This window comes from Bactrocera dorsalis, chromosome 1 (assembly GCF_023373825.1).
Source record: "Bactrocera dorsalis isolate Fly_Bdor chromosome 1, ASM2337382v1, whole genome shotgun sequence".
NCBI classification, from domain to species: Eukaryota; Metazoa; Arthropoda; class Insecta; order Diptera; family Tephritidae; genus Bactrocera; species Bactrocera dorsalis.
In genome coordinates, this window is record NC_064303.1 from 93,077,383 (window position 1) to 93,104,647 (window position 27,265).

A 27,265-nucleotide genomic window follows, 5' to 3' on the forward strand; every position below is an offset into this window, starting at 1 on the left:
CTATTAGTTTCGGTTTTCTCCTCGAGCGTGCTGCGCTCATTTTGTTTTTTTTTTCTCTCCTTACCCTCCTTTTAGAAGTCATTTGCTCAACGCTATGAAACAATTAAGGCAGCGTAATTTTTGATTGCTTTCATTTACTGTTATGTTTAACAATAGTGCCCACTCTTCTGTTTCGTCCTCACCCATAATTTTAGGTGGCATGTCGCATTACATGCTAAATATTATTGTTGAAATCATAGCAATTTGTACTTTTTCCGTTTCATTGTTTTTCAAGTGTTCAATATAGAGGAAACTTTTGAGAGAGGGATATTGGGGGCAAAGTTATTAACGCGAAATGATTTTGAAATCAGCTAGTTTTGCTAATTGAATTTAGGAGAACTTTGTGAGCAAAAGTTTTCCATCGAAAATTTTCGAGTGAAGTTTGATCAACTCTGAGCACAATACAACTCTGCGTATGAAAATTGAAAGCATCTCGAATTAGGACATTCATCATGCTTAGAAAGCGTGCATTGTTTGAAGTCCTGAGAGTTTTGGAACCGAACAATTTATTTTATTTTATGAATAGTTTAAAATCTAGTCAAAACTTTCTTCATTTCTTAATATGATTAAATTTAGGTAGGTACCTAGGAAGAGTTTGACGACGTGTCTAGGAGGCTCGTTGTGAAACCACCGCGAACGAAAACGCGTCACTGAATAGTATTCTCTCTGAATCATCCTTTGTTTCGGAAGCTCATTTGCAATTAGAGAATGATGGTTTTCAGAATAAAATTGAAAAATTTTACGGTGAAATTTTAACAAACAAAATATTAAAATTTTTATAGGATTTCAATATGCGCAAGAAAAGCATTTTTGCAGAACTTGCGGGTTTCACCTGACAAAAAAATACTTAATTCAAGAGAGTTTTTACAATGTAAGTTGTCTCAGTTGACATAGCGGACATTTCATATGAAATATCGCATGCGAGTAAATTGCAGCAAGAGAGCCTACACACAACATAGCCTCATTAATTATTGCAAATGCAAGGAAAGCAACACAACTAAAATGTCGCATGAAACACCAGTGATGACTGAGAACGAATGAGAAGAATAAGCACTCTCGAACAACAAATGAGCATCATTGCCACCAATAACGGATCAACTCTTTAGTTTATGAGCAACGAAATAAAAGGAACGAATATTTTGACTGCAAAATTGGTGCGTGATATTTTATTGTGAAAAATTAAATTTTGTAAAGTGTAGAGAATATTTTTGTGAAATTTTATCCGTCAAGTTCGTGCGCGTTCTTATAATATAAAATTAAATTATGTGTGTGATTATAGTGATTAAAGTGTTGTGAATGTTTCAATTCATGTTTGTGAGCATTTCAATTGTTTTGTTGTATGTAAGTCAATGTGAAGGCTGCTGAGACAGGAGCGATGCTGTATGACTGGAATGTCAGCATAACAAAGGGTAAGTCCATATTATATGTAAGTATTTATGTAATTGCATGCATGCATGAACATGCTTATAATTGCTTAAATTAATTATTAAATTTTTCTAATAATATATTTTTTAATATGTTTGTGGAAGACTTTTACTTGTTGAACAGAAAATTTTCAGCAAATGTGTTTAAAATTTCTATATTATGTACATATATACTACACTTATACTGTGGGAAACAAGAATGAATACAACTTTGTTCTTTGTGTCTTTATATCTGCATAAGTAGAGAAGTAGCAAAGACATTTTAAAAAGCTGTTTATCCCTTTGGTTCATATTCAATTCCGAATAGAATGGTTAATAAACAGGGATGTTGTGGAATCCAAGACAGATTTTAATAGTTATCGGAATTGCAAACCAATTATGATTTTCGATGCTGTTACAGAAACTGATTGGATTTTCGTCTTTCGAAGCATGCGCAAAACCAATATTCGATGTTAACTAATGTGACAAAACTTGCAAATGAATACATTTCGAAGCAATGCTATTAAAGTTCTAATGAGTTCCGATTTAAAGAAAGATTTTAAGAGATAACATTTGTCGAATGAATAAAGACGCTTTTAGGTGTTAAATTACGTTATTACGTTTTGTAAATCTTCTTTAAATATCCGGAATTTTTTCCAAAAACTCAATAATTTAGACGTTTGGTGTTTTGTTCTATTGTAGAAATAAAGATAAATTAATTCATAACAATAAAGTAACTTGAATTCGTAACTTTCATTTCAAATATGTCGGCGACTATCTTCTTGCTTTGTTTCTGATAGCAAAACCGATAAAATTGGTTTCCGTGACATCCATAACCGATATAAATTCTGCTTTGAACATCCAACCAATACTTAATGTCTGAATTCATTAAACCTACAATTTTTTTTCTCAGTTTCAATTCTGACTACTATCAAAGCTATCAGATTCCACAAGACCCTTGAATATAAAATATCGAATTCTAAGAAATAGACAAGTAAAACCAAAACAGCTCGTATGTACTCAATTCCTTACAAAAACTTTCAAAAAATACTTAATTTCTTGTAATAATTCATAATTCAAGGTTTGGCATACTTTCGACCAAATTCTGTGTAAAATTATTTGGAATGTCACTGTGTCATTATCGCTGTACCCCTTGCCAAATCTCGTCCAGATTCGTTGAGGTTGATCGGTGTTGTCCTAACCTTCATTTGATGATTGACCACAAATTCTCGATCGGATTGAGATCAGAACTTTGGATTGGCCACTTTATCAATAAGAAATTTAGGTCGCCAAGCCTTTACTTTAAATTTTGGAGTTTGTTTTGGGTCGTCATCATATTGAAATATGACTAATTCTTTATGACAATCACTCCTTTCCCTAAAATCGGGTATATGGTTTACAAAATATGCAGATAGTTTTCTTTCCTCATTATTCCGTAGAATACCCCTAACATGTCACCAGCATACTTAGCATACTTCATTATTTGTGTAACATGGTCCCTTTGGATGATCTCCCCTTTTTGGCGAAAACATTACTCCATATGATTATAGATGGTACCTTAATGGACCCCAGGGAATATATTATTAGCTTGTGGCACACAAATTAATATAATGCAAAAATCGATAAAATCGGCTCGATACTACCTACAACTCCCATGTAACACATATAATGAATTTTGTTTTTCTAATAAACCTTATGTTGAATATGTCGGTCAATATACCATATGTCATATTTATTCAATAATTGCTTGGTTTTCGATCTTCTGGTTGACAGTTGCACCTTAAGAACTTGATTCCAGCAAGTTGAAATAGTATAAAATGTTTGGTTGCAGCAGAATTTAGCTTTTTCATACGTGGCATACATTCTTGCAAGATCAATTTGAGGCAAGAACTGAAGTCGCTGGACCAGAATCGTCGAATGTTCGTGAATTGGGCTGAGGAACAACATGAAAATTATCCGGATTTTCATCGAAAAGTCATCTTCAGCGATGGGGCTCATTTCTGGCTGAATGGCTTCGTCATGAAACGAAATATATATTATTGGCCAAGCAGCAACTCACACGTACTCCATGAGTCATCATTGGATCCAAAAAAAATTACTTTGGTGCGGTATATGGGTGGGCGGTGTAATTGGGTCTTACTTCTTCTTTGATGATTAAGATCGGCATGGTACTGTAAATAGGAATCGCTACCGCTCAATGATAACCGAATTATATTTAGCCCGAATTGGATGATATGGACTTGGACAATACTGAAAACCAAGTTTGGTGAACGTGTTATCTCACGAAATGGCCCAGTCAGTTGGTCGCCTCGGTCTTGCGATTTGCGATGTTATTTTTTCTCCGCTACCACTAGCTGGAGGGTTCTTATTCATTCGCACTGGTCGTATCCTAACCTTTGTACAATTCATATAACTCATCTATCCATCTTCCGCAATGTTTACCATCATTAAAAGCTAAAAGCCGACAGGCGGATACTTCATTAGTCTGATTCGTTGACAAGCTTCATAAATTTCGCGCAGTTTTTACTATTACCACTGACTTAAAACCTCTTTTTCTGTTCGACGAAGCTATCGAAATAGTTATTTAATTTCAAGCTAGCTGAGCTCGTACAGCAAATACTCTTTTTGTTATTCCACTTTAACCTTTCCGAACAAGAATGTAGAGTCCTAATCTGATTTGCATAAGGTTTCAGTTTTCACTGATAGTACGAGTGCTGAAGTTAAACTGTCTAGAGTCGAACTATTTTGGACGAAATTGCGAGGAGAACGTTGAAACTAAACTGTAAATTTCGATTTTTTCAAAAAAAAGGTTACATTTTCTACTAGTTAGAGCTTAATTGCGTTAATATTAATCATCGGATAAGCCGCACTCTGACACGCCCACGCTGACCTTCCATGTGGGACCTACGGCGAGAACAAATAAAGTGCGCTCCTTGTCATTGTCACATTCAATAAATTTCAACTTCAATGTGTCAACGCCTGCGACATGTCAAAATTAGCAACATTTGAAATTCATCCTAAACTCCAACGCCCACACACGCACGCAACGTGAACTGAAACTGCAATAGTGAAGGATGCAACTTGCCAATTTAGCGTACCCGTACACGACTCTCTACAAAGGCAACTTCAATTTTCATTTCGCTCATTATGCTGAGAATTGCATTTGTGCACTCGCACCCGCCGACGTCCCGCTGTGGCCAGCTCGCTGTCTGACCAACCGGACAAATTCCATCCGCTAACTACTTTTGTACGGTCCAACAGCGCTGCGCTGTCTAGCTGGGCCGGTGCCGAAATGAGATTACGATTCGACGCCGCATGAAAACATTCAACGAAAGAGCGAACGCCGCATCAGCACAATTATGAATGCAAACATAATCCTTGCGAGCTTTGTCTTTACACGCACGCCAAATGAGGGTGAGATGTTCATGATGCAATGGGAGCTGGGTGCTTTGGACGGGTGGTCAATTGGTGCATTGCACATAGAGAAACTTACACACTATATACTACTGGGTACTTACACTCGTTGCGCCCCGCGATGGCCGAGTGCGCTAATGGCGTCACTTGGTAGCTATCCGCATCACTGCCAATGCTGCTGCCGCCGCCGCCACCACCACTGCCAAGCGTCGATGTGACATGATAGCCATAACCATTCTGCGAGCCATAGACTGTCATGCCGGCTACAGTGGCGGCGGATTTCTGGTGCTGCTGTTGCTGCTGCTGATGTAGTTGTTCCTCATTATCCTGCACGGCTGTGAGTGTTAGCTCCATCGCATGTGAATCTAGTGATTTGCTGCTATCCAGACTACCGGTGGGATAATAGGGTGGTGGCGCTTGATTTGTTTGCGCCACTATAGATGGACGACCCGAGTCGAGGTCGTATTCTTTGGCCGGTGAGCTGGTGTTGGTCTTCTTCTTGTTGGATGCCACGCGTCGACAGTGACAAAAGAGCAATAAGAGTCCGACAAGCAGTAGGAATGCAATGGACGAGACGATTATGGCTATTACAGCGGATGTCGTTAGCGTTGATGTCTCAGGCATATATGATTTGCCAACTGCGGTGATTTGCGTTCAAATCCATGCCAAATGTTTGCAGAGTCGATTGATGAATGGTGACGTGTGAAGAAAAGAAAAAAAAATTAGCGATGAGTTTGGCAAAATGTGAAGTTGTAATGGTGTCATGGAAGTGGACATGAACTTTAGAAAGTGTAATGGAACAGGGTTAACGTAGAAAGGTGAGGAAGTTATGTTTGTATTACATATATGGATGCATGTAAGGCAGCCATTTGTGGATCTCTACACTTGGTCAGTCGAAGGTAACAAAGACATTAAAGAATATTATTGGTATTTAGTGGTTAGGGACGGAAATACTTGGATAAATTCCAAACTAGTTCGCTTCTTTATCTTAAAACATCAAGCGCCTTGTTTATGTCTCCTAAGAGGACTATTCGAAATGAAAGTTTGGTAGCGGTTGCATAACTATTACGGCTACGCTGGCTGGTCATGTCATCCGGATGGACGAAAACACGCCAGCTCTGAAAGTTTTCGAGGCAGTACCTGCCGGGGGAAGCAGAGGAAAAGGTAGACCTCCACTCCGTTGGAAAGACCAGGTGGAAAAGAATCTGGCTTCGCTTGGAATCTCTAATTGTCGCCACCTTGCGAAACGAAGAAACGACTGTTGCGCTGTTGTTAACAGTAAAGAAGAAGAAGCATTGAAGCATTGAATATAAGATCTCTATAAAGGAGGCTGGGCTCAGGCGTTGTGTGGATGTATTAACTTTGTAAGATCAGAATCCAAAGTTAGTTGAAATGAAGACCGTCATAGTCCACCTATTTAGAGGTTGGGCGATATACCGGAACAAGGTTAAGCGGATAAAGCCTCATTCTATTTTGAGATTTATTGTGTTCTGGTATATAGGATTTCATTCCAAGGTTTTTCGAACCTTCGTGGAATGAAGCATACTTTAGTGGAGGCCAGCACGAGTATGGGGTCAGAAAAGTTATGATTGTTCTAAGATCGTGTCCAACCAAACATGTATTTTTGAATGACCCACTATTAAGAGAAACTAGAAACGAATACTGCCGGACTCTATAGCCATTATTTCAAGGTTAAGAGATATTTGGACAGTTTAGATGTACGGCTTTTAGGGTTATTATGAAGAGATATGTAGTGTACAGTGTCATCAAAGCTACATAAAGGTATTACAGGCATTCTTGGCTTTCGTGATCCTCGCCCTGCCCACGTGAATATAAGAAATTTCCAGCTGCACTACCTTCAAACAAAAACTCTCGAATTCGCAATGATAGGCTATATATCAAAGAGTTTTGAAATGAAAATGCAATGTAAATCGCGGTAAAGGCGCTGCCGAGAGGAAGCAATATTTCAAACTAAATACATCTGGGACACTCACATCAACTTCACTCACTACTTTGTACTGGCTATACTCACTTTCCGCATTCGCATACTGTCCGCAATGGTCGTGATTGGTGCGTAGGCACAATTTCACACGCACCGTCGGTCCCTGCGCCGTCTCCGCCAGCGCCAACGTTATGTCCTCAGCATGGCCCAGTGTACGGCCTGATGCGCTGTAATGTGTCGTTTGTGGAATGTGATTAATTACTGCCTCTTTGAATGTGGCCTCACTGCCGGATGGGAGTAATGTCACTGTATCCACAATCTCCCATGTGGCCATTGGCGTTTCGCGATTCACCAATGATTCGACTATTGCAATTAATGACAGACATGTCGCCGCCACATTGATACCCAGAACATGCGAGTTGGGATCATAGGTGACATGCAAGGGTGGCGGAATTTTACTGACTTTTGTGGTGGCCAACACTTCGTTCGAGTAGCCCGAACTGCCTTTCGAATTCAGCGCATACACACGAAACATATAGCTTTGATATTGATCCAACGGCATCACTTTACAGGGATTCTCACGATAGCAATCGAACTCTAGCCAATCTGCTGAGCCAGCACTACTGCCAGCGGTAAAGCTTGCAGCGGCGCTACTGCTGCTGCTACTGCTCACAATCGACGTGGTGTAGGTGTGTGTGGCGCAGTCGGAAAGCGTTTGTTCGCGCGGTGTTGCCACACGACGATAAGTGACAAGGAATTTTGTGCTCACCAAGCCGCCATTGAAGCCCGGTATCCAGCTGAGTATGGCATAATTGTGCGATATTTCCATTACTTTGAGCGCGGTGGGCCGCTCCGGTGCACCCTTGGGTTGCAGTCTAATCTGCGTGCGTATTGTGTCGAGTGGATTGACAGCACGACAAGTGTAGTCGCCATAATCGGAATGCGAGATATGGTTTATGCGCAATATCGAGGTATAGACATCATTATTATCCGTACGTATTGCAATTTCATAATGACCATCCGAAGACATTGTAAGCGGCGAGGGATTATTTGCAAATTGCCATTGGAATTCTGGCTTCGGATAAGCTTGCACCTTGCACATAACCTCCGCCGACTCACGCACATCGTAAGCCACCTTATTATACTGATGCAAAACAATCGGCTCATGTTCGATGCGCAAATGCATGCTCGAGTTGGCCGAGTTCACCTCATTCTCATAGAGACAAGTGTAGAGTCCACGATCACCAGGCACCAACTGATTGCCATTCGGCCGCCCTTTGCCGCGGAACCTCAGTATGCTTTGCACGGTGACGACACCACCTTGACCCTCGGTGGGCGTTGTGCGTATATCATACATCTTACGACCTGGCAGTACCTCCGTGCCATCCTTGATCCAACGTATAATGGGCGTGGGTTTACCCTTGGCGCTGCACGTGACCGCATAATCGACATCGCCCACACGTCGCGTCATGTGTTGTTGTAGTTTGGCCAGAAATTGTGGTGGCTGGTGTACTTCGAGTATAATCGTAGCCATCTTACCAATACCCAACTCATTAACGGCATGACAGTGATACTTGCCCTCACTACCGAGATGCGCCTTCGGTATGGAGTATTGTGGTCCTTGCGCCAAAATCTTTTGTGTATTACTAAACTCACCGTCCACATCACGAAACCAGCGATACTGCGGCACTGGCCAACCGGGCGGATTAGCCGAGCAACTGAGCGTAACACCGTTGCCCACATGCACAATCGGTTTATTGGGTGTTATGTAGGCCTGCCCGGGTCGGTGTCGCACCAACAGCGCCACCGTGGAGTTGCCAACACCTTCTATACGTTTCGAGTTGTAGGGGTTCATCAGATTGACAGCACGACAAATATAGTTGCCGGCGTGTTCGGCGCGCACAGTTACCAAAGTGAGCAGTTCGCCAGTGAAGCGAAAATCCGGCGCTCCCTCCTTCAACCATTCGATGGTGATAGGTGGCGGGTTGGCGGTGACATTACAACGCACCATAACTGTTTCGCCCTCTTCGGCTTCGTGTGTCTTCGATTCGATAACAACTATGGGTGGGAAGAGCACATCAAGTATTATGTCCTTTTCGCCTGATTTGCCCAGCCCATTGTCCGCGTTGCAAGTATATTTGCCCGCATGATGGCGCCCCACGCGATAGATAGTGTGCGTAGGCGTGGCACTAACATATTGCCCGTTGCGTGACCAACGTACATTGGAGACTTTGGGTTTTGCATCGACATTGCATTCTAATTTGGCGATGTGATCACGTTCGATGCGCAGGGGATTTTGTGGTCCCACTTCGACGCGTGGATAAACTGCAAGTAAATAAGATAATAATGACGTAATTAGAAGAAGCACAAACATAAATAAGTAGAGCTTCTTCAGGACATATTTTATGGGTTTAAACAGGGCTGGGGTGGTCGTCAGTTTGTTGGATTTGCAATTTCAAATTGGTTCGGAAAGATAGAGTTGTTCTGATATTTTATAGTGGTCGTTTTATAGTGAACCGTTTCTTCCCTAAAATGCTCGGTATATTCTCAGATTATTCTCAAGTTTTATTGTGAAGAGTTTCATAGAGGTGAGCTTAAAGAGAACTCGATTATAAATGTAAGGGCGGTAACATCTCAATCTTAGATATTTCTCGCTTACAGTGGTGGAATAAATGTGGTGAATTTGGGTGTGGTGAAAAAATGAGAATACTTTCGGGGTATAAATTCGATAAATTGAAGAGTATGAGATCGAACTGATCACGGGAAATGAAGTATTTTGACATGGTGTATTCAAATTAGTGTAGACTTAAAGTTTTCTTTGAATAAGAAGTAAACTTTCGAAACTCATTCAAAACAGCTGAAATAATTACTATACACAATTGTACATATTTTAGGTATTAAAGACTACAGGGCACGTTTATAAATTTTTTAATGTGTTGAATTCAATTGTGATGTACTAAGTGTGGTGCACTCAGATGCGTTGTCAAAATACGTTGTAATTTCAAGCGTGATATTTTTGTGATTATATGATTTGCAAGATTTTTTTTTCTGTGGTGAATTCAACTTTGATGTGTTATGTGTAGTGAAAGTTTTTTTGATGCTTTAAAGCGCGATATTTTTATGTGTTGAATTCAATTATGGTGAAATAAATTGTGGTGAATTAAAATGTGGTGACTTTGGGTATTGTGAGAAAATTTATTATAATTTAAAGCTCGATAAGTAAGATAATGTAAATGAAAACTCTTTAGTTCTAATTAAGTCCTGAGTTAAAGCTTACTTTAGAAAGGAGCCAATACTAAGCTCACCTCAAATCGAAATGATTACAATAATAACAATAAACACAAAAAGGATATGCGATGTTGATTGTTTTTTAGACAATATGTTGAAAATTGGCACATGTGAGTTGAACCGTGGTAGGTTAAACATGAAAAGTTAAGATGTGGTGAGAAAAATATATTATGTGGTAAATTCGATTGTGATATTTGAAACATGGAAGGTTCAGGTATGGTGAGAAAAACATAGTGATGTTACAATTGGCAGCAAGTGTGGTGGATTTACGAATGTTTAGCATGTACTGTAAATTGACTAATCTGTAGGCAAATCAATGTGTTGTGAGTTGAAATTAGGCTTATAATCCGTATACATAAAATTTTTAAGATGTGGTGAAAAATTTTGTTTATGTGGTAGATTCAATTGTGAAAGGTGGAACATAGAAAGTTGAGGTGTGGTGTGAAAAACAAATGATTACAATATACAGGGGGTATGGTGAGTTTGTGCTTGTGTGACTTGTGTATGTTGGCTTATCTGTAGGAAAATTTGAGGTGTGGTGAGTTAACTATTCGCCACATACTGAAAATTTTTTTAAAGTGTAGTGAAAAAAATATGTGGTAAATTTAATTGTGGTAGTTGAAACATGGAAAGTGCATGAGTTGTGAGAAAAACATATCATGATTACAATTTACGGAGAGTGTGGGGAGTTTGTGCTTGTTTAGATTATGTATGTTGGCTTATCTGTAGGGAAATGAAGGCGTGGTGAGTTGACATCAAACTTACAAACTTAGAAAATATTTCTCTTGCCTAATGCTTTCTTAATTGGTAAATTTTTATATTGAACTTCACCATTCCCTGACTTTGACTTATGGAAATAACATACATATATTTATACCCTCTTCACAAATAAGTGAACAGAACATATGACTATTTATGAACTTACGCTAAATCTTTACAGATTACAACAACTAAATATAAAAATATACATTGAATAGCATCCGTTTACGGAAATTCACCATATTAATGGTGAAATTCACCATACAAGTGGTGAATTTAAGTTGGTCCTTGATTTATATTTTTGCCTTCATAATACTTAAAAGAAAATTTCCAAAAAAATTGTGTAGGAATTTTAACATGTCGGCAGCGTTAAGTTTCCGAGTTCTCTTCCACCCCTCAGATCCCCAATGCCCTCATAGTACATGGCAATTAATGCTTCCTATTTTCATTCACTTAAAATTCAAAATATCACCCCACTCCCCACCCCTCATTGGCCGTTGCGGACATCTGTTAATATTCCCAAAAGCTGATGTTTACGCTAGCGGTAAATTCGGCTCGCTTGCATTGGCTGTAATAAATGTGAATATCAATTTTATGCAGCAAATTGTGTGCAACGCATCAAAATGCTGCCAGGCATGGCGGCTCACTTATAACGGTAAATGCAAATTTTTATGACCACCTTTTTGGTATGCGTGTTCATATTTAATTTGTAAATGCTGCCACGAAAACAGCAGCACCCAACCACTCAGTGCGACTGTTAGCGCTGTCATTGCCCACACACACACACAGAGACTTGCGTATATACATACATATACATATTAGCACATATGCATGTCGTCAGTGCCACTCATGCAGGCAGGCGCATAAATGTTGGTTGATAGCTGAAAAATGGCAAAACATGTTTGTGCTGCGGGAACAGTGTGGCAGGATATGAGGCAGCCGCAAGCGTAAATAACGATGACACCAAAACGTTGCGTTGCGTGAGAGGACGCGCTTCAGCGTTGGCTTGTAAAAAACATGCAAATAAAGTCACTCTGCTGCGGCAATTAGTGGGTTGTTGTTGTTGTTGCTTCGATGGTAGTTATTTTCACTTGGGATTGTTGTTGTTGCAATTGCTGTTGAAGGTGTAAGTGGTATTGTTTTTGCATTTGGTGTTGTTATTTTTTGAGTTTTTTTGTTGTTTTTGGATATTGTTGTTGTTCTTGTTTAATATTTTGTTGTTGTTGTTGCATATTTTGTTGTTTTTGTTGCAGCAATAGCTTTTATTGGAGATGCTGTTATTAAATATTTTTCTTGTTGTTGTTTTTGACTGCACATGTTTTTGTTAAATATTTTAATTGATGTTGTTTTTGCATGTTTTCTGAAATGGCTGGTTTTAAATTAATTTTTGTTGTTTTTTGAGAATTTGTTGTTGTTAATTTTTCTGTTGCCATTACAGGTTTTATAGAAATTGTTGTTTTTAATATTTTCTTTTTGTTTTTGTTGCAACTAGAGTTTTTATGGCAAATGTTGTTATTAAATATTTTTGTTGTTTTTGCATTTTTTTAGGAATTGGACGATTTAATTTTTTTAATGTTTTGGGGAAATTGCTGTTTTTGTCAATTGTTGTTGTTGTAATTTTTTTTGTTGCTGTCGTTGTTATCATTACAGGTTGTATAAGAATTGTTTTTGTTGTGTTTGGAAATTGTTGGTCTTGTTGCATATATTTGTTGTTGTTGTTTTTTGTTGCAAAAAAATTTTTGTTGTAAAATTTTTTATTGCAATTTTTTTCTGAAATTGCTGGTTTAAAATTTGTTTTTGTTGTTTTTTTGGAAATTGTTATTTTTCGAAATTGTTGTTGTTGTTATTTTTGTTCGTATCGTCGTTACCATTATAGGTTTTATAGCAATTCTGCAACCACTAATAACACGCTCAGCCCACTCGCTGCCATCATCTCACCTTTATTTTTCACAGCCAACCTGCCGTCCTTGACTCACCCCATCGTTGGTCTTCGGCGGGCGCAGAAATAAAGTTGTCGTTCAACGCGTGTTGACAACGTTCATTGCCGCTGCGCCGTTATGTACACGCCTGTCGTTCCTGCCACTCATGCTGTTGTCGCTCAATTAAATGTGCCACATTTTTTTTGTTTACCTCTGTTTTTGTTATTGTTGTTTTTTCATATATTGCTTTATATATAGCATAGAACATATACATACATATATACAACATCCGCTAGCATCGATAGCTCGCCATTGCATAGGCGCTCTGCACTGACGCGGCCGCCAAACGCCCCTCGGCTGCGGCTGAACTCGTTAGAAACGAAGCTGAAGCAAGTCGGTTGCTTGTACCTACTAACGTTCATAAGCTTATGACCCATAATAGTTTGACTTTTGTCCAGCTAATATGCCTACACACTCACAAATACATATAAATGTGCATATGTATACACATACACATACATGTTTATGTATGTGTGTCCCGATTTTTATGATCCGTGACGTTGGACATTTCCTGCTCAATGGGTGTGCGCAATTAGACGCATAAGCTATGTTGTTGTTGCTATTATTATTGCCATCACCATGCAACGCCCAGCGGCATCATTTAAATTAAGTGAAATTGCACGTAAATGTCGGTCATTAGCAGCGAGAAAACATATGCACTGCTTTCTGCCCGTGCACAGCCCTAAAGAGCATACACATACACACATACATATGTATGTATAAGTATACGAGCATAACTGCATTAAAAATGGCGGATGTGAAAGGTGCCCACAGGGTTCGGTAAACTTTGTTTATGGCCGCCTAAGTGTTGATATTGGTGTCATAAATCAATGCGTCGTCAGGGGAGAGCGGAAAGACCGAGTTACTATTGTTGTTACCTGCTGTTATTCATACAACAAACACAACTAGGTTACTCTACAAATAATATTGTTTAAACTTGGAAATTAGATACAAACGGTTGCGGTGGAATCGTAGCTTAGGCGGTCACCACAATTAATTCGAGGTCAGGTAGTTTTGCTGTTTCCTTCGTTAATGAGAAGTATAAAATTTACAATCGTCAAGAAAGGGATAGTAAGTTATCCTTATACACTCTAGTAAGAGATTTTGCTGCATTTGAGAAACCGACAGTCGGTTTAAGTACACAAAATCATCGGATTCTTCGGAGAGAAACTTTTTCATAATCTACTATAATGTCCCGTCACCGTCGAGACAAAGTCCGATGTAGTATATATAAAAAGTCATTACTTCTAAGAGAATATTCTGCGATTTGTAACGATTTTTTTGCTGTCTTCAAGGTAAAACATAAATTCGACCTCCGAAAACAGAACATTTAGGAGCAGAGTTTCGTCGCCCTTCAAAACAAAGTCGACATTCCGTCTCAGAAGAAGTATAGATTCCAATGGAACAATCTCCTGGTAGGACGGCGATGTAAACCCTGTTAAGAGTTGGTAGTTCAATGGATCTTTTCCGTTTCACTCTGGGTTAGAAGGTTTTTGCGACCCCACAAGTCCTGGTTGCTGATTCAGAACATATAGACCCCTCTGCTCGTTCCAATCGGGATATAATTTAGGTAAGGCTGCTTTTCGTGCCAGCTCTTCGGCTTTGTTTATTAGGATACATTTACTGATATATTAGTTTTACTGACTTTACTATAACAAAAGGGGTATCTGATTAGTTTTTTCTTCCTTCTATACTTCTTAGTAATGCAGTGAAATTGTGGCTGATTGGCTATGTAAGCCTGACTCTTTCCTCTAAGAGCGGTGAGTTTTAACCTTATGTTAGCTTACGCCATATCTTGGCAACTTAGAATGCTAGCATATGGTACATAAAATTCCTATATAACAGATCATTAGACCCTCACATATCCACAAAGCGTCTTGAGCCTATCTCGCCAAAGATAAGATTGCGGAGATTTTTCAACCTCAGTCTTGCAATGGTTGGGCTTTGGAGGAGAAATCGCCTGGAGATTTCCACCTCATCTTCCTTTACACAGCTTTGACAACATGCGTCCGAAAAGATATTTAGCCTTATCGAATGAATGCCTATTTGACAATGTGCAGTAGGAGCCTCTACAATTACTGCAAGATGAACTTTGCTAAGGGCAAGTATGTTGTTTAATAAATCTTCTGAGTTCTTCTGTAGGTCAAAAGGTTGTTGCACAGCAGCAGGTTGTCGACCAGCGCTTGCTAAAAGCATGTGAGATCCACACTAAGGTCACGTTAATTTTCGGCGACCCGGTGCAGTATTTCGGTTGGAATTCGGGAATTTGTCCGCTGCATGTTATTTTCGATTTGATATACCCCGAGAGAAAATAATTCGGAACTATTTCGAAACGTTGTTCTGAAGTTAAAAAGGATATGATGAAATGGCAAACCTACTCAACACACTGATAAAATTTGATACGAGTTTGTCCAGAAATTATATCTTTCGTTTACTAATTCGCTAAATTAAGTTTGCCACCATGTTTGTATTACCCAAAAAAAAAATAACCGAAGTCCCCATGAAGTATGTATTTAAATGATCAGCGCGACGAGCTGAGTCGATTGAGCCATGTCCATCTGTTTGTTCGTATGTCTATGTATATGTGAGCATGTCCTTTAGTTTTTGAGGGAGTCATCTGTAAATTGGCACAGTTTCTTTTCTGCTGCTCATTTGTTAGTATTACTGATACCGGATGCATGATTCTTCCATACAAACTGGTCGATCAAACTCAAGATTGAATTATTTTTATACGCTTTTGTTCTTTTTAAGGTTATAGTCGAGTTTACCACAAAGCGCCAGTCATTTTTCCCTTTCGCTGGTTGGCGCCAGTTGCAGATTCCAAGTGCAGCCAGGTCCGGGTGGAAGCCTTCCTCTTCTTCTGCTTCCCCCGGGGGAACTGCGTCGAATAATTTCAGAGCTGGATTGTTTTCATCCATTCTACTTTCCCAGTGCCGTGGTATATCTTGTACAGCTTGCCGTTCCATCGACTCAGGTATTCGTCGTTGGCAATGCGCAAAGGATCATAAATCTTTCGCAGAATCTTTCCCACTGACATACATCCGGGCGAGGATAACTTGTTGAGTTTTGACTTTGCTCGTCGAGAGAAGACTTTACTACTCAATTACTTACTCAGTCCGAAGAAACACCTGTTGGCGACAGCTTTTCTGTGTTGTATTTTGAAGCTGACGTTGTTAATATTAATGGTGATTCCAAGATAGACGAAATTATTTACGGCTTCGCAGTTATGACTGTTAACAGTGACGTGGGTGCCTAGTCGCGAGTGTGACGACTGTTTGTTTGATGACAGGAATTATTTCGTCATGCTCTCGTGCACTAACTAGACCTATTTGCTTCGCTTCTTTGTCCAACCTGGAGAAAGCAGAACTAACGGCGACGTTGTTAAGGCCAATGATATCACGTATGCTGATACGTCAGTAGTTGTCCACTCTTGTAGAAGATTGTACCTTCTCTATTCAGCTCTGCAGCTCAAAATTAATTTCTCCAGGAGTAGATGGAAGATGTCGTACAATAGGGAGTTGCTTTGTCTGAAACCTCATTTGGAATCGAACGGCTCGGAGATGTTCTTCCCGATCCTGGCGGGTCACCTGGGTGGTGTAAAACCATCAGAGGTGATGTGATAACCAACGACTAGACTAAAGCACCATTTTTGAACCCAGCTCAAAATAAATTACGGTGATAATAATCATTGAAAACACTCTTTACTCCTGCTCAAGAAATATGGTATGATATTTCTTATCTATTACTATTTAAAGGTATTGTAGGAGACCTAACTGTAGAGCTAAAATGCTGAGATTGCCACTGTTTTGTAATTGCATACCTCAGAGTATCCTATGACTCGCTTTGAAGTCGTAAATAATTTCATTCCTTTTTATACTCTCGCAACAAAGTTGCTAAGGAGAGTATTATAGTTTTGTTCACATAACGGTTGTATGTAAGTCCTAAAACTAAAAGAGTCAGATATAGGGTTATATATACCAAAGTGATCAGAGTGACGAGTAGAGTTGAAATCCGGATGTCTGTCTGTCCGTCCGTCCGTGCAAGCTGTAACTTGAGTAAAAATTGAGATATCATGATGAAACTACACGTATTTCTTGGCTTCATAAGAAGGTTAAGTTCGAAGATGGAAAAAACCGGCCCACTGCCACGCCCACAAAATGGCGGAAACCGAAAACCTATAAAGTGTCATAACTAAGCCATAAATAAAGATATTAAAGTGAAATTTGGCACAAAGGATCGCATTAAGGAGGGGCATATTTGGACGTACTTTTTTTGGAAAAGTGGGCGTGGCCCCGCCACCTACTAAGTTTTTGGTACATATCATTTGGTACATATGGTACTACTACAGCTATGTCAACCAAACTCTACAGAGTCGTTTCCTTCAGGCATTTCCATATACAGTTTAAAAATGGAAGAAATCGAATAATAACCACGCCCACCTCCCATACAAAGGTTATGTTGAAAATCACTAAAAGTGCATTAACCGACTAACAAAAAACGTCAGAAACACTAAATTTTACGGAAGAAATGGCAGAAGGAAGCTGCACCCAGGCTTTTTTTAAAAATTGAAAATGGGCGGGCGTAGCCCACTTATGGAATCTAATTAATTTTACAGCAAAATAAAAAAATATGTAAATGACGGATAATGAAATCTCGAATATCACTTTATCATGCGAGAGTATAAAATGTTCGGTGGCACCCGAACTTAGCCCTTCCTTACTTGTTTAAGTAGTAGTTGGAGTCTTCCAGGCGCTTAATAGCCAATTTTCACAATCAGGCTGTCGCTCTTTTTGCCCGAAAAAACGTCTTTCAGTGGTATTCCCAGTTCCAACTGTTCTCAGCAGGCAAATTGCAGCCATTTATAGGTACGTGGTAATTTGTGTATATGTGTGTGTGTATGCAAGTCAGCTCGTCACACTGACACCAGGGTTCAACGAGCGAAAAACTGTGTAAATTGAATTTTCCGCCATGCGCGAAAGCGGAATAAACGCATGCACGCACACATTTACACGCACACGTGCCATATGTTTATGCAACAAAAGCAATGCAACAAATTTAAAAAATACACCGTTACATTGTATCGCTGCTTTGCAACAATATCACGTTGTGACGAGCGTTTTTTTTGAATTTCGCGCTGCTTGTTTTTCTCTTTTTGTGCCACATTCTCATCTAGTTTTTGCATTTTCACGCGCACACGCAGGACGTTCAAACAGTCAAAGGTATATACATATGTACATATACATACATATGTACATGTATGTATGTTATACATACATATAAACATGCATTATTGCATATTTTTCCCATTTACACGCTTACTTTTTTGACACACTGTAAATATATGTCCACCTTCGCTGCACACTATTCATTAAAAATACGTGTACGCCTGTGTACAAACATATATCCCATTATTTTTCCACCTTTTCTTCGTGTCGCTTTGTTTCCTTTCGTGCCTTTTCATTTTGCTATTCGCCCATTCTCCGTCTTTGTCAATTCAATACAATTTTTATTTCTTCCTCTGCCTTTATTTCTTTCCCTTCTTTGTTGTTGTTATGCGTAGGTACTTAATGTGTCACGGTTACGTGCAATTGGCACGCAATTAATGGTTTAATAAAAAATCACTTCCAGCTTTTTTAATTGAATTTTTCACCATTCGCTTTCTTTCACGACTCAACTGAAATTCGTACACTGGCTGGCGAACAAGGAAACTGTAGGGAAATTTGTACTTAAAAGTTAGCACTCGAACTTTTGAAGTTTCAGAATAATATCTCCATCAAACTGGAGGACCTTTCTTCTCTTGCTGTCTATATCGAAGTGTTCAAAATAGACTGCGAAGTAGAGGCCGGGGGTATACTATTAGGATCTTGATATCTCTCCTCTATCCGGCTACCAAATTCAGCTAGTAACTTTCAACCGAAAGCACTAATCTGAAGAAAAGCCTAAGTAGTTCTACTGAATAGCTACGGGAGAATACAGAAAACTATAATATACACAACTTTGCTGGCCAGGTCAAGAGCCTCTACAACGAATAAGAGGTAGACCAAATCAGAGGCAGGCAGCTAGGAACGATCAAGGGAGCTTATTTGAACGAAAAGCTCAGAACAGTTGAGAATCACTAATCAAATTCAAGACAGCGAACCAGACTTGGCCAAAACATGATATATAATAAACAGACTTGCAGCTACTATAATGAGGCATTGACTATTTCGAAGACCGTTTTCCATTTCCTCTGTGAGTGCCTAGCTGCATCATAAACCCAACATCGATCTCTTCGAAACCATCAGGCACAAAGCCTGTTAATTGAGTACGAAGAGGCTGCACTCCTATCTACCTAAAGGGCCAAGAAACAAGAATGACGTGATGTTAAAATGAAATGAAACACTTAAGTTTGGTCAGAATGGGTTGTGGCTTTTGTTTGCAGATATTTTTATGCCATTATGAATTGAACAAACTCCTACGGCGACTCCTACTTCGTTTGCATATCTTCACCCCTATACCCCAATTTCCGATGACTCGGTCCAGGATTTCGGCTATAGTGAACTGAATAATGTCTTCGAGCTTCTTAAGCGTAGCCCTTTGATTTAACGAAACCCCAGAGAAAATAATCTAGAAACGCTAAATCGCCTAATCTTTAGACCGAAAATTTTAGGCAGCCCACCATCTTGTTAGAAATAGTAGGTCGTCCGCTTCCATTTTATACGTATAAAATTGCGGGAAAATAGTCGGTCAACATCGTGTTATAACGATCCCTATTGATAGTAACGACATTTCCCTCTTGTTTTCGAAAGACGATGCCATACCCAAATCCGCATCAAACGGTAAATTTTGGGGATGCAACGAGCAATATTTGACAGAAATCCTCACAAACATAGCCACCACGTGCTGTCAAAACCAACTCATCCCTATTAGTAGCACTTACTTCTCCGACTCAGCCGTCGCCTTTGCAAAGCTTTGGATGTGAAGTATCAGAGGAATTCATTCAGTATGAGGTTTATCATATTTATTTTATATTATTTATTTTAAGTTCGTTGGGTTCGAGGATGATCTAAAACCCCTGGAGTTCTGTAGGTCCGGCACCCGGCCGCGGTGTGACTCCACACTAGGTGGAATTATTCAAACCTACCTGTCTGTTAGGTTTAAACCACACTGGCCACGAAACTACTGAAAGGGCCAAACCCAATAAACAGATTGGAGCGAACTCCAAGGGCTAACTGCTTCCAGTGATATCAGACTTATGTCTTCGGTCAGACCTTGTAGCTTATACTACTACCAGTTGAGCACCCTACATCTCAATGGCTGGTGACATTTGTCGCTTGAACTTCAAATGTCTTTTCCTTAGAAGGAATTTCTTTTAAAGCCTGTAATAGCATTTCAAGCTGAGTATTACAGCACTTTTTCTCACAAAGACTACGCTGAAATTTCTTCTCTTTACTGGCGTAGACACCGCTTACGCGATTATAGCCGAGTCAACAACAGCGCGCCAGTCGTTTCTTCTCTTCGCTACGTGGCGCCAATTGGATATTCCAAGCGAAGCCAGGTCCTTCTCCACTTGGTCCTTCCAACGGAGTGGAGGTCTTCCTCTTCCTCTGCTTCCCCCGGCGGGTACAGCGTCGAATACTTTCAGAGCTGGAGTGTTTTCGTCCATTCGGACAACATGACCTAGCCAGCGTAGCCGCTGTCTTTTAATTCACTGAACTAGGTCAATGTCGCCGTATATCTCGTGCAGCTCATCGTTCCAACGCGCAAAGGACCATAAATCTTTCGCAGAACTTTTCTCTCGAAAACTCGCAACGTCGACTCATCAGATGTTGTCATCGTCCAAGCCTCTGCACCATATAACAGGACGGGTATTATGAGTGACTTATAGAGTTTGGTTTTTGATCGTCGAGAGAGGACTTTGCTTCTCAATTGCCTACTTAGTCCGAAGTAGCACCTGTTGGCAAGAGTTATCCTGCGTTGGATTTCAAAGCTGACATTGTTGGTGGTGTTTACGCTGGTTCCAAGATAGACGAAATTATCTACAACTTCAAAGTTATGACTGTCAACAGTGACGTGAGTGCCAAGTCGCGAGTGCGACGACTGTTTGTTTGATGACAGGAGATATTTCGTCTTGCCCTCGTTCACTGCCAGACCCATTTGCGTTGCTTCCTTGTTCAGTATGGAGAAAGCAGAACTAACGGCGCGGGTGTTGAGACCGATGATATCAATATCATCGGCATACGCCAGCAGCTGTACACTCTATATAAAAGATTGTACCTGCTCGATTAAGTTCTGCAGCTCGAACTATTTTCTCCAGCAGCAAATTGAAGAAATCGCGCGATAGGGAGTCGCCTTGTCTGAAACCTCGTTTGGTATCGAACGGCTCGGAGAGGTCCTTCCCGATCCTGACGGAGCTTTTGGTCCCGCTCAATGTCAGTTTACACAGCCGTATTAGTTTTGCGGGGATACCAAATTCAGACATTGCGGCATAAAGGCAGCTCCTTTTCGTACTGTCGAAAGCAGCTTTAAAATCGACGAAGAGGTGATGTGTGTCGATTCTCCTTTCACGGGTCTTTTCCAAGATTTGGCGCATGGTGAATATCTGGTCGGTTGTTGATTTTACCAGGTCTGAAGCCACACTGATAAGGTCCAATCAGTTTGTTTGACGGTGGGGCTTTAATCTTTCACACAATACGCTCGATAGAACCTTATAACGCGATATTAAGGAGGCTAATCCCACGGTAGTTGGCGCAGATTGTGGGGTCTCCTTTTTTTATGAATTGGGCATAGCACACTTAAATTCCAATCGTTGGGCATGCTTTCGTCCGACCATATTTTACAAGAAGCTGATGCATGCTCCTTATCAGTTCTTCGCCGCCGTGTTTGAATAGCTCGGCTGGCAATCCATCCGCCCCGCGCTTTGTTGTTTTTCAGGCGGGTAATTGCTATTCGAACTTCTTCTTGGTCGGGCAATGGAACGTCTTTTTCCATCGTCATCGATTGGGGAATCGGGTTCGTCTTTCTCCTGGCGTTGTGTGTTCACTGCCATTCAGCAGGCTGGAGAAGTGTTCCCTCCATAATTTAAGTATGCTCTGGGCATCGGTGACTAGATCACCTTGGGGGGTTCTACATGAGTATGCTCCGGTCTTGAAACCTTCTGTAAGCCGCCGCATCTTTTGGTATAATTTTCGAGCATTACCCCTGTCGGCCAGCTTATCAAGCTCTTCGTACTCACGCATTTCGGCCTCTTTCTTTTTCTGTCTACAAATGCGTCTCGCTTCCCTCTTCAACTCTCGGTATCTATCCCATCCCGCACGTGTTGTGGTCGATCGTAACGTTGCGAGGTAGGCAGCCTGTTTTCTCTCCGCTGCGACACGGCACTCCTCGTCGTACCAGCTGTTTTTTTGCACTTTCCGAAAACCAGTGGTTTCGGTTGCAGCTATACGTAAGGAGTTTGAAATGCCGTCCCACAGTTCCCTTATACCGAGTTGTTGACGAGTGCTCTCAGAGAGCAGGAGTGCAAGCCGAGTAGAAAATCGCTCTGCTGTCTGTTGTGATTGCAGCTTCTCGACGTCGAACCTTCCTTGTGTTTGTTGGCGTGCGTTTTTTGCTGCACAGAGGCGGGTGCGAATCTTAGCTGCAACAAGATAGTGGTCCGAGTCGATGTTAGGACCTCGGAGCGCACGCACATCTAAAACATGGAGACGTGTCTTCCGTCCTATCACAACATGATCGATCTGGTTGGTGGTATTTCGATCCGGAGACAGCCAGGTAGCTTGATGAATCTTCTTATGCTGGAATCTAGTACTACAGATAACCATATTTCGGGCCCCGGCGAAGTCGATCAGCCTCAACCCATTTGGGGATGTTTCCTCGTGGAGGCTGAATTTACCGACCGTAGTGCCAAAAATACCTTCTTTGCCCACCCTGGCGTTGAAGTCGCCAAGCACGATTTTGACATCGTGGCGAGGGCAGCTCTGATAAGCGAGCTCCAAGCGCTCATAAAAGTCATCTTTGGTCACATCGTCCTTCTCTTCCGTCGGGGCGTGGGCGCAAATCAGCGATATGTTGAAGAACCTCGCTTTGATGCGGATTGTGGCTAGACGTTCATTCACCGGAGTGAATGATAGTACTCGGCGACGGAGTCTCTCTCCCACCACGAATCCAACACCAAACTTGCGCTCCTTTATATGGCCACTGTAGTAAATGCCACAAGGACCTACTCGTCTTTGTCCTTGTCCCGTCCATCGCATTTCTTGGACGGCGGTGATGTCAGCCTTTATTTTCACGAGGATATCAACCAGCTGGGCAGCGGCACCTTCCCAATTAAGGGACCGGAGATTCCAGGTGCATGCCCTCAATTCGTAGTCCTTATTTTGTTTTCCATGGTCGTCATCAAAAGGGGGGTCTCTCATCCGAGGCTGGTTGTTGCTATTCGCTGGGGTTGTTTTTTTTACGTGGCGGGTCCCAAACCCAGCGCACAACCCTATGTAGGGGATATTTCGCCTTCTCACGTTAGCTACTGAACTTCTACATATGACTCCATCCTCCCGTGAACTTCTACATATGACTCCATCCTCGCTGAAATTTCTAGGCAAGCCAAAAATACAGACATAGTGTATATGTATTTTAGTCGCCTCTTATGAAAATCATACCTTACCGCGGGCAATTTCTCCCTCTGCCCGCTGGTGGAAGGCGATGAAGTTAGTTGGTTTTGGACATTTGGGAATAAGGTCGCTGTTTTCGTATTTTATCGTGATCTTCGGCTACTGTAACCAGTATTTTTGAGAGCGTCTAACTCCTGCATGACCCTAGATCTTCAAAATAGAAACTCTTTTCACTCTTTTCCACATTTAAAATCTATAATAAGATTTCCCAAGATATCTCTACTTGAAACTTTCTGACAAGTAAGGTTTTTGAAAGAGTTTGTTTTTTCTCAAAGTTCAGTAATGGCATTAAGATTGACAATTAGCTCTGAAATTTCCCGAACTCTGCCTGAAGGAAATACTGAAACTATTTAACGATTAAAAGCTTTGGAAATCCAACATTATGTGTACATTCTAATCTTCATGCTGTAAATGAACATGTAAGACCGACTAAGCTACAAAAGGATGGCTCGAGCTTTAACTTTATTTTCCCAGCTACTTATGAAGAGAGTTGATTCCATCTATCGTCGTGTCGCTTTCTTCGTTACTTATCCAGTCTACTACTTTAATTCAAGCGAATACACAAGTACAACTTGAAGCCAAAAATTCACAACTTACAGCGAGCTAATTGTAGACGACATTCTCTTATTGCAGTCTCGTCCTTGACCGCGCTATTGATGGATAAAATTTCAGGAGTGACCTTAAAGGCTTTATAGAAACTATATTTTTTACTTATAAATAATAGCCTATATATGTATTCTGTGAAATTTCTTTGTAGAAATCCTCCTCACCGCATTCGAGGTCCAATTTATGCGGTTCTTATTTTCGCCGAACTGTTAAGTAGGTATATTTTTATGAAAAGCTTTCTCGACCTTTTGCTAACTAAGAAAAATAGCGGTAAACTTTATTTTTGTGTATATATTTCTTGAAAACATAACGGTAAAAACTTTGTTTTCTGTGCATTTATTTCTTGACATTCTAAAATTTTTCGCTTTTCCGAAAAATTTAATTTGTTGTAGCACAAAAGAAAGAAAAATTTCCACCGCAACAGAACTTAATAACCAAGTTGACATATTGCTTCATATATTTGTATATTTAAATGTACATACATATATACTACGTGTTTCACCTCGTCTACTGGCAAATAGTTGCTTTACCTTGTTGTAGCATGAGTATTTAATTCCATTGTACTTAATTTCTTTGAAAATCAAATTGCTTTCTCTGAAAAGTTATTTTTGTGTGCCACAAGATTTATTCTATTCTATGTGTATGTATGTGTTCCAACAGTTATGTGTGCTTTGGTTCAGACTCAAGATCAAATCGAAAAAGTTATTATTCAAGAAATGACATTTAATTTTGTTGATTCAAATTTGTTTATTTAACTTTTATATGGTGTATATACGTAAATATTATAGAATTGTAGGAAAAGCTTTCTAAAAGCTTTATGCAAATATTGGTATGTTCGCATGGTAATTTTTGATGGATAAAAAGTTTTGCTGTTGAAAATTAACAATTTCCATATTCGTCAAAATTTGATATAATTTTTTGTATACAAACATACATATGTGTATGTGATATATACATCGATGCATTGATCAAAAATATCTATAATACTCACAGCTCTCGCTTTTCTGTTGAAAATCACACAAACACTCCACATCATTTCAATTGTGATTCTAAGATTATATAGGGTGATTTTTTAAGAGCTTGATAACTTTTTTAAAAAAAAAAAACGCATAAAATTTGCAAAATCTCATCGGTTCTTTATTTGAAACGTTAGATTGGTTCATGACATTTACTTTTTGAAGATAATTTCATTTAAATGTTGACCGCGGCTGCGTCTTAGGTGGTCCATTCGGAAAGTCCAATTTTGGGCAACTTTTTCGAGCATTTCGGCCGGAATAGCCCGAATTTCTTCGGAAATGTTGTCTTCCAAAGCTGGAATAGTTGCTGGCTTATTTCTGTAGACTTTAGACTTGACGTAGCCCCACAAAAAAATAGTCTAAAGGCGTTAAATCGCATGATCTTGGTGGCCAACTTACGGGTCCATTTCTTGAGATGAATTGTTGTCCGAAGTTTTCCCTCAAAATGGCCATAGAATCGCGAGCTGTGTGGCATGTAGCGCCATCTTGTTGAAACCACATGTCAACCAAGTTCAGTTCTTCCATTTTTGGCAACAAAAAGTTTGTTAGCATCGAACGATAGCGATCGCCATTCACCGTAACGTTGCGTCCAACAGCATCTTTGAAAAAAATACGGTCCAATGATTCCACCAGCGTACAAACCACACCAAACAGTGCATTTTTCGGGATGCATGGGCAGTTCTTGAACGGCTTCTGGTTGCTCTTCACCCCAAATGCGGCAATTTTGCTTATTTACGTAACCATTCAACCAGAAATGAGCCTCATCGCTGAACAAAACACGCGCGCGAAACACATTTCGAACCGAACACTGATTTTGGTAATAAAATTCAATGATTTGCAAGCGTTGCTCGTTAGTAAGTCTATTCATGATGAAATGTCAAAGCATACTGAGCATCTTTTCTCTTTGACACCATGTCTGAAATTTCACGTGATCTGTCAAATACTAATGCATGAAAATCCTAACCTCAAAAAAATCACCCGTTATTAGAAATATTTTTTCAAACAGAAAATTTGTTAATTAGAATTTTAATCTGATTCCGAATAGTACGCAAATTAGGCTTCAAAAATGTTTTCTAGCATTTTTGTCGGAGAGAGTCAGCTTTTGTTAGTCTTTAAAAGACTACAGAGGCATACCAGGTCTACCCTTGTTCGTAGCATTAACACTTTTCCAACGAGAATTAACAATAAAAACTATCAATCCATCCGTTTTGAAGCTGGAATAGTAACGAGAAATAACAGTAGTCCCATTTGTAGAAATCTTAAAGTTTGTATGAGAAAGCCTTTCTAGGTTTCCTTGACGAAAATTTTGCGAAAGTCGAGCAAACCATGAAAACAGTATAAGGCTAGAATGAGCGAAGTAGCTACTAACTTCTTGTTTCTCTCATTTAGAAACTGCATAAGTTGAAGAAGTTCTTCAAGATTTAACGTTTTAGTAACGCAGTGACTAAAATCAGGGTTTCAGAAAATTAGCTTCGACAAGTTCCTCAGTTAAAAACTTTAGCAAAGCAATACCAGATCTAAATAAACAAGGGTTCTACAATTTTAGCCCTGTAGTAATCTATACATTCATTAACAATTTACTTCTATTTGAAAAATGAAAAATTGACTGCTCGCATGGCTACTTCTCACGAAACTAGTGACTAAACTCCATCCTAACCTAATCTAACATAATTTTATTTGGATACAAGAACTCTAACGAAGCTACAGGAAAATATATATATTGTTACCTCAATATATTTCGTACCATAAATTCGAATGACTTAACGATGGTTTCGCTTTAAAAAATGACTTTTGGATACTTTTATAACCTCAGCATAATTATTTGAAGGGACTTATTGGTGTGATCTCATTAGGTATGTGTTTAGTTCGATTGCCTTCCACACAACTCAAAGACAATCTTTTAGTGCTCTTGGAAACGAGTCTTTGATCAAATTGAATTCAATTTTGTATCCACAAAGAAGGTAGATCTTCCATGTTCTGAAAAAGAGCACGTTGAACACTATGTTGTGAACTCGGCCGTTAGTCTGGATGAACTTAAAAAACATTTCTTAAGTGTTATATAGTAAAAGTGACGACTATGTCTCGGTAAAGGCTTTGGATAAACTTCGGGGTAGGTTAGATTAGCTAAATAGGTTGATTTTTTTATGAGGCCACGAATAATATCGTTTGGTCC

The 27,265-nt window shown here is 39.9% G+C and overlaps 1 protein-coding gene across 1 annotated transcript in view; it reads right to left on the reverse strand.

The window, feature by feature from the left end:
• Positions 1-4,541: 4,541 nt before the first annotated feature.
• Positions 4,542-27,265, reverse strand: part of LOC105232854 (hemicentin-2) — a 334,253-nt gene continuing 311,529 nt past the window's right edge. The window contains exons 5-6 of the mRNA XM_049446839.1: positions 6,889-9,123; positions 4,542-5,494 (exon numbers count right to left, since the gene is read on the reverse strand). Coding sequence (XP_049302796.1) covers positions 4,932-5,494; positions 6,889-9,123 — 2,798 coding nt within the window. The 3' untranslated portion in view covers positions 4,542-4,931. The remainder of the gene's footprint in view (positions 5,495-6,888; positions 9,124-27,265) is intronic.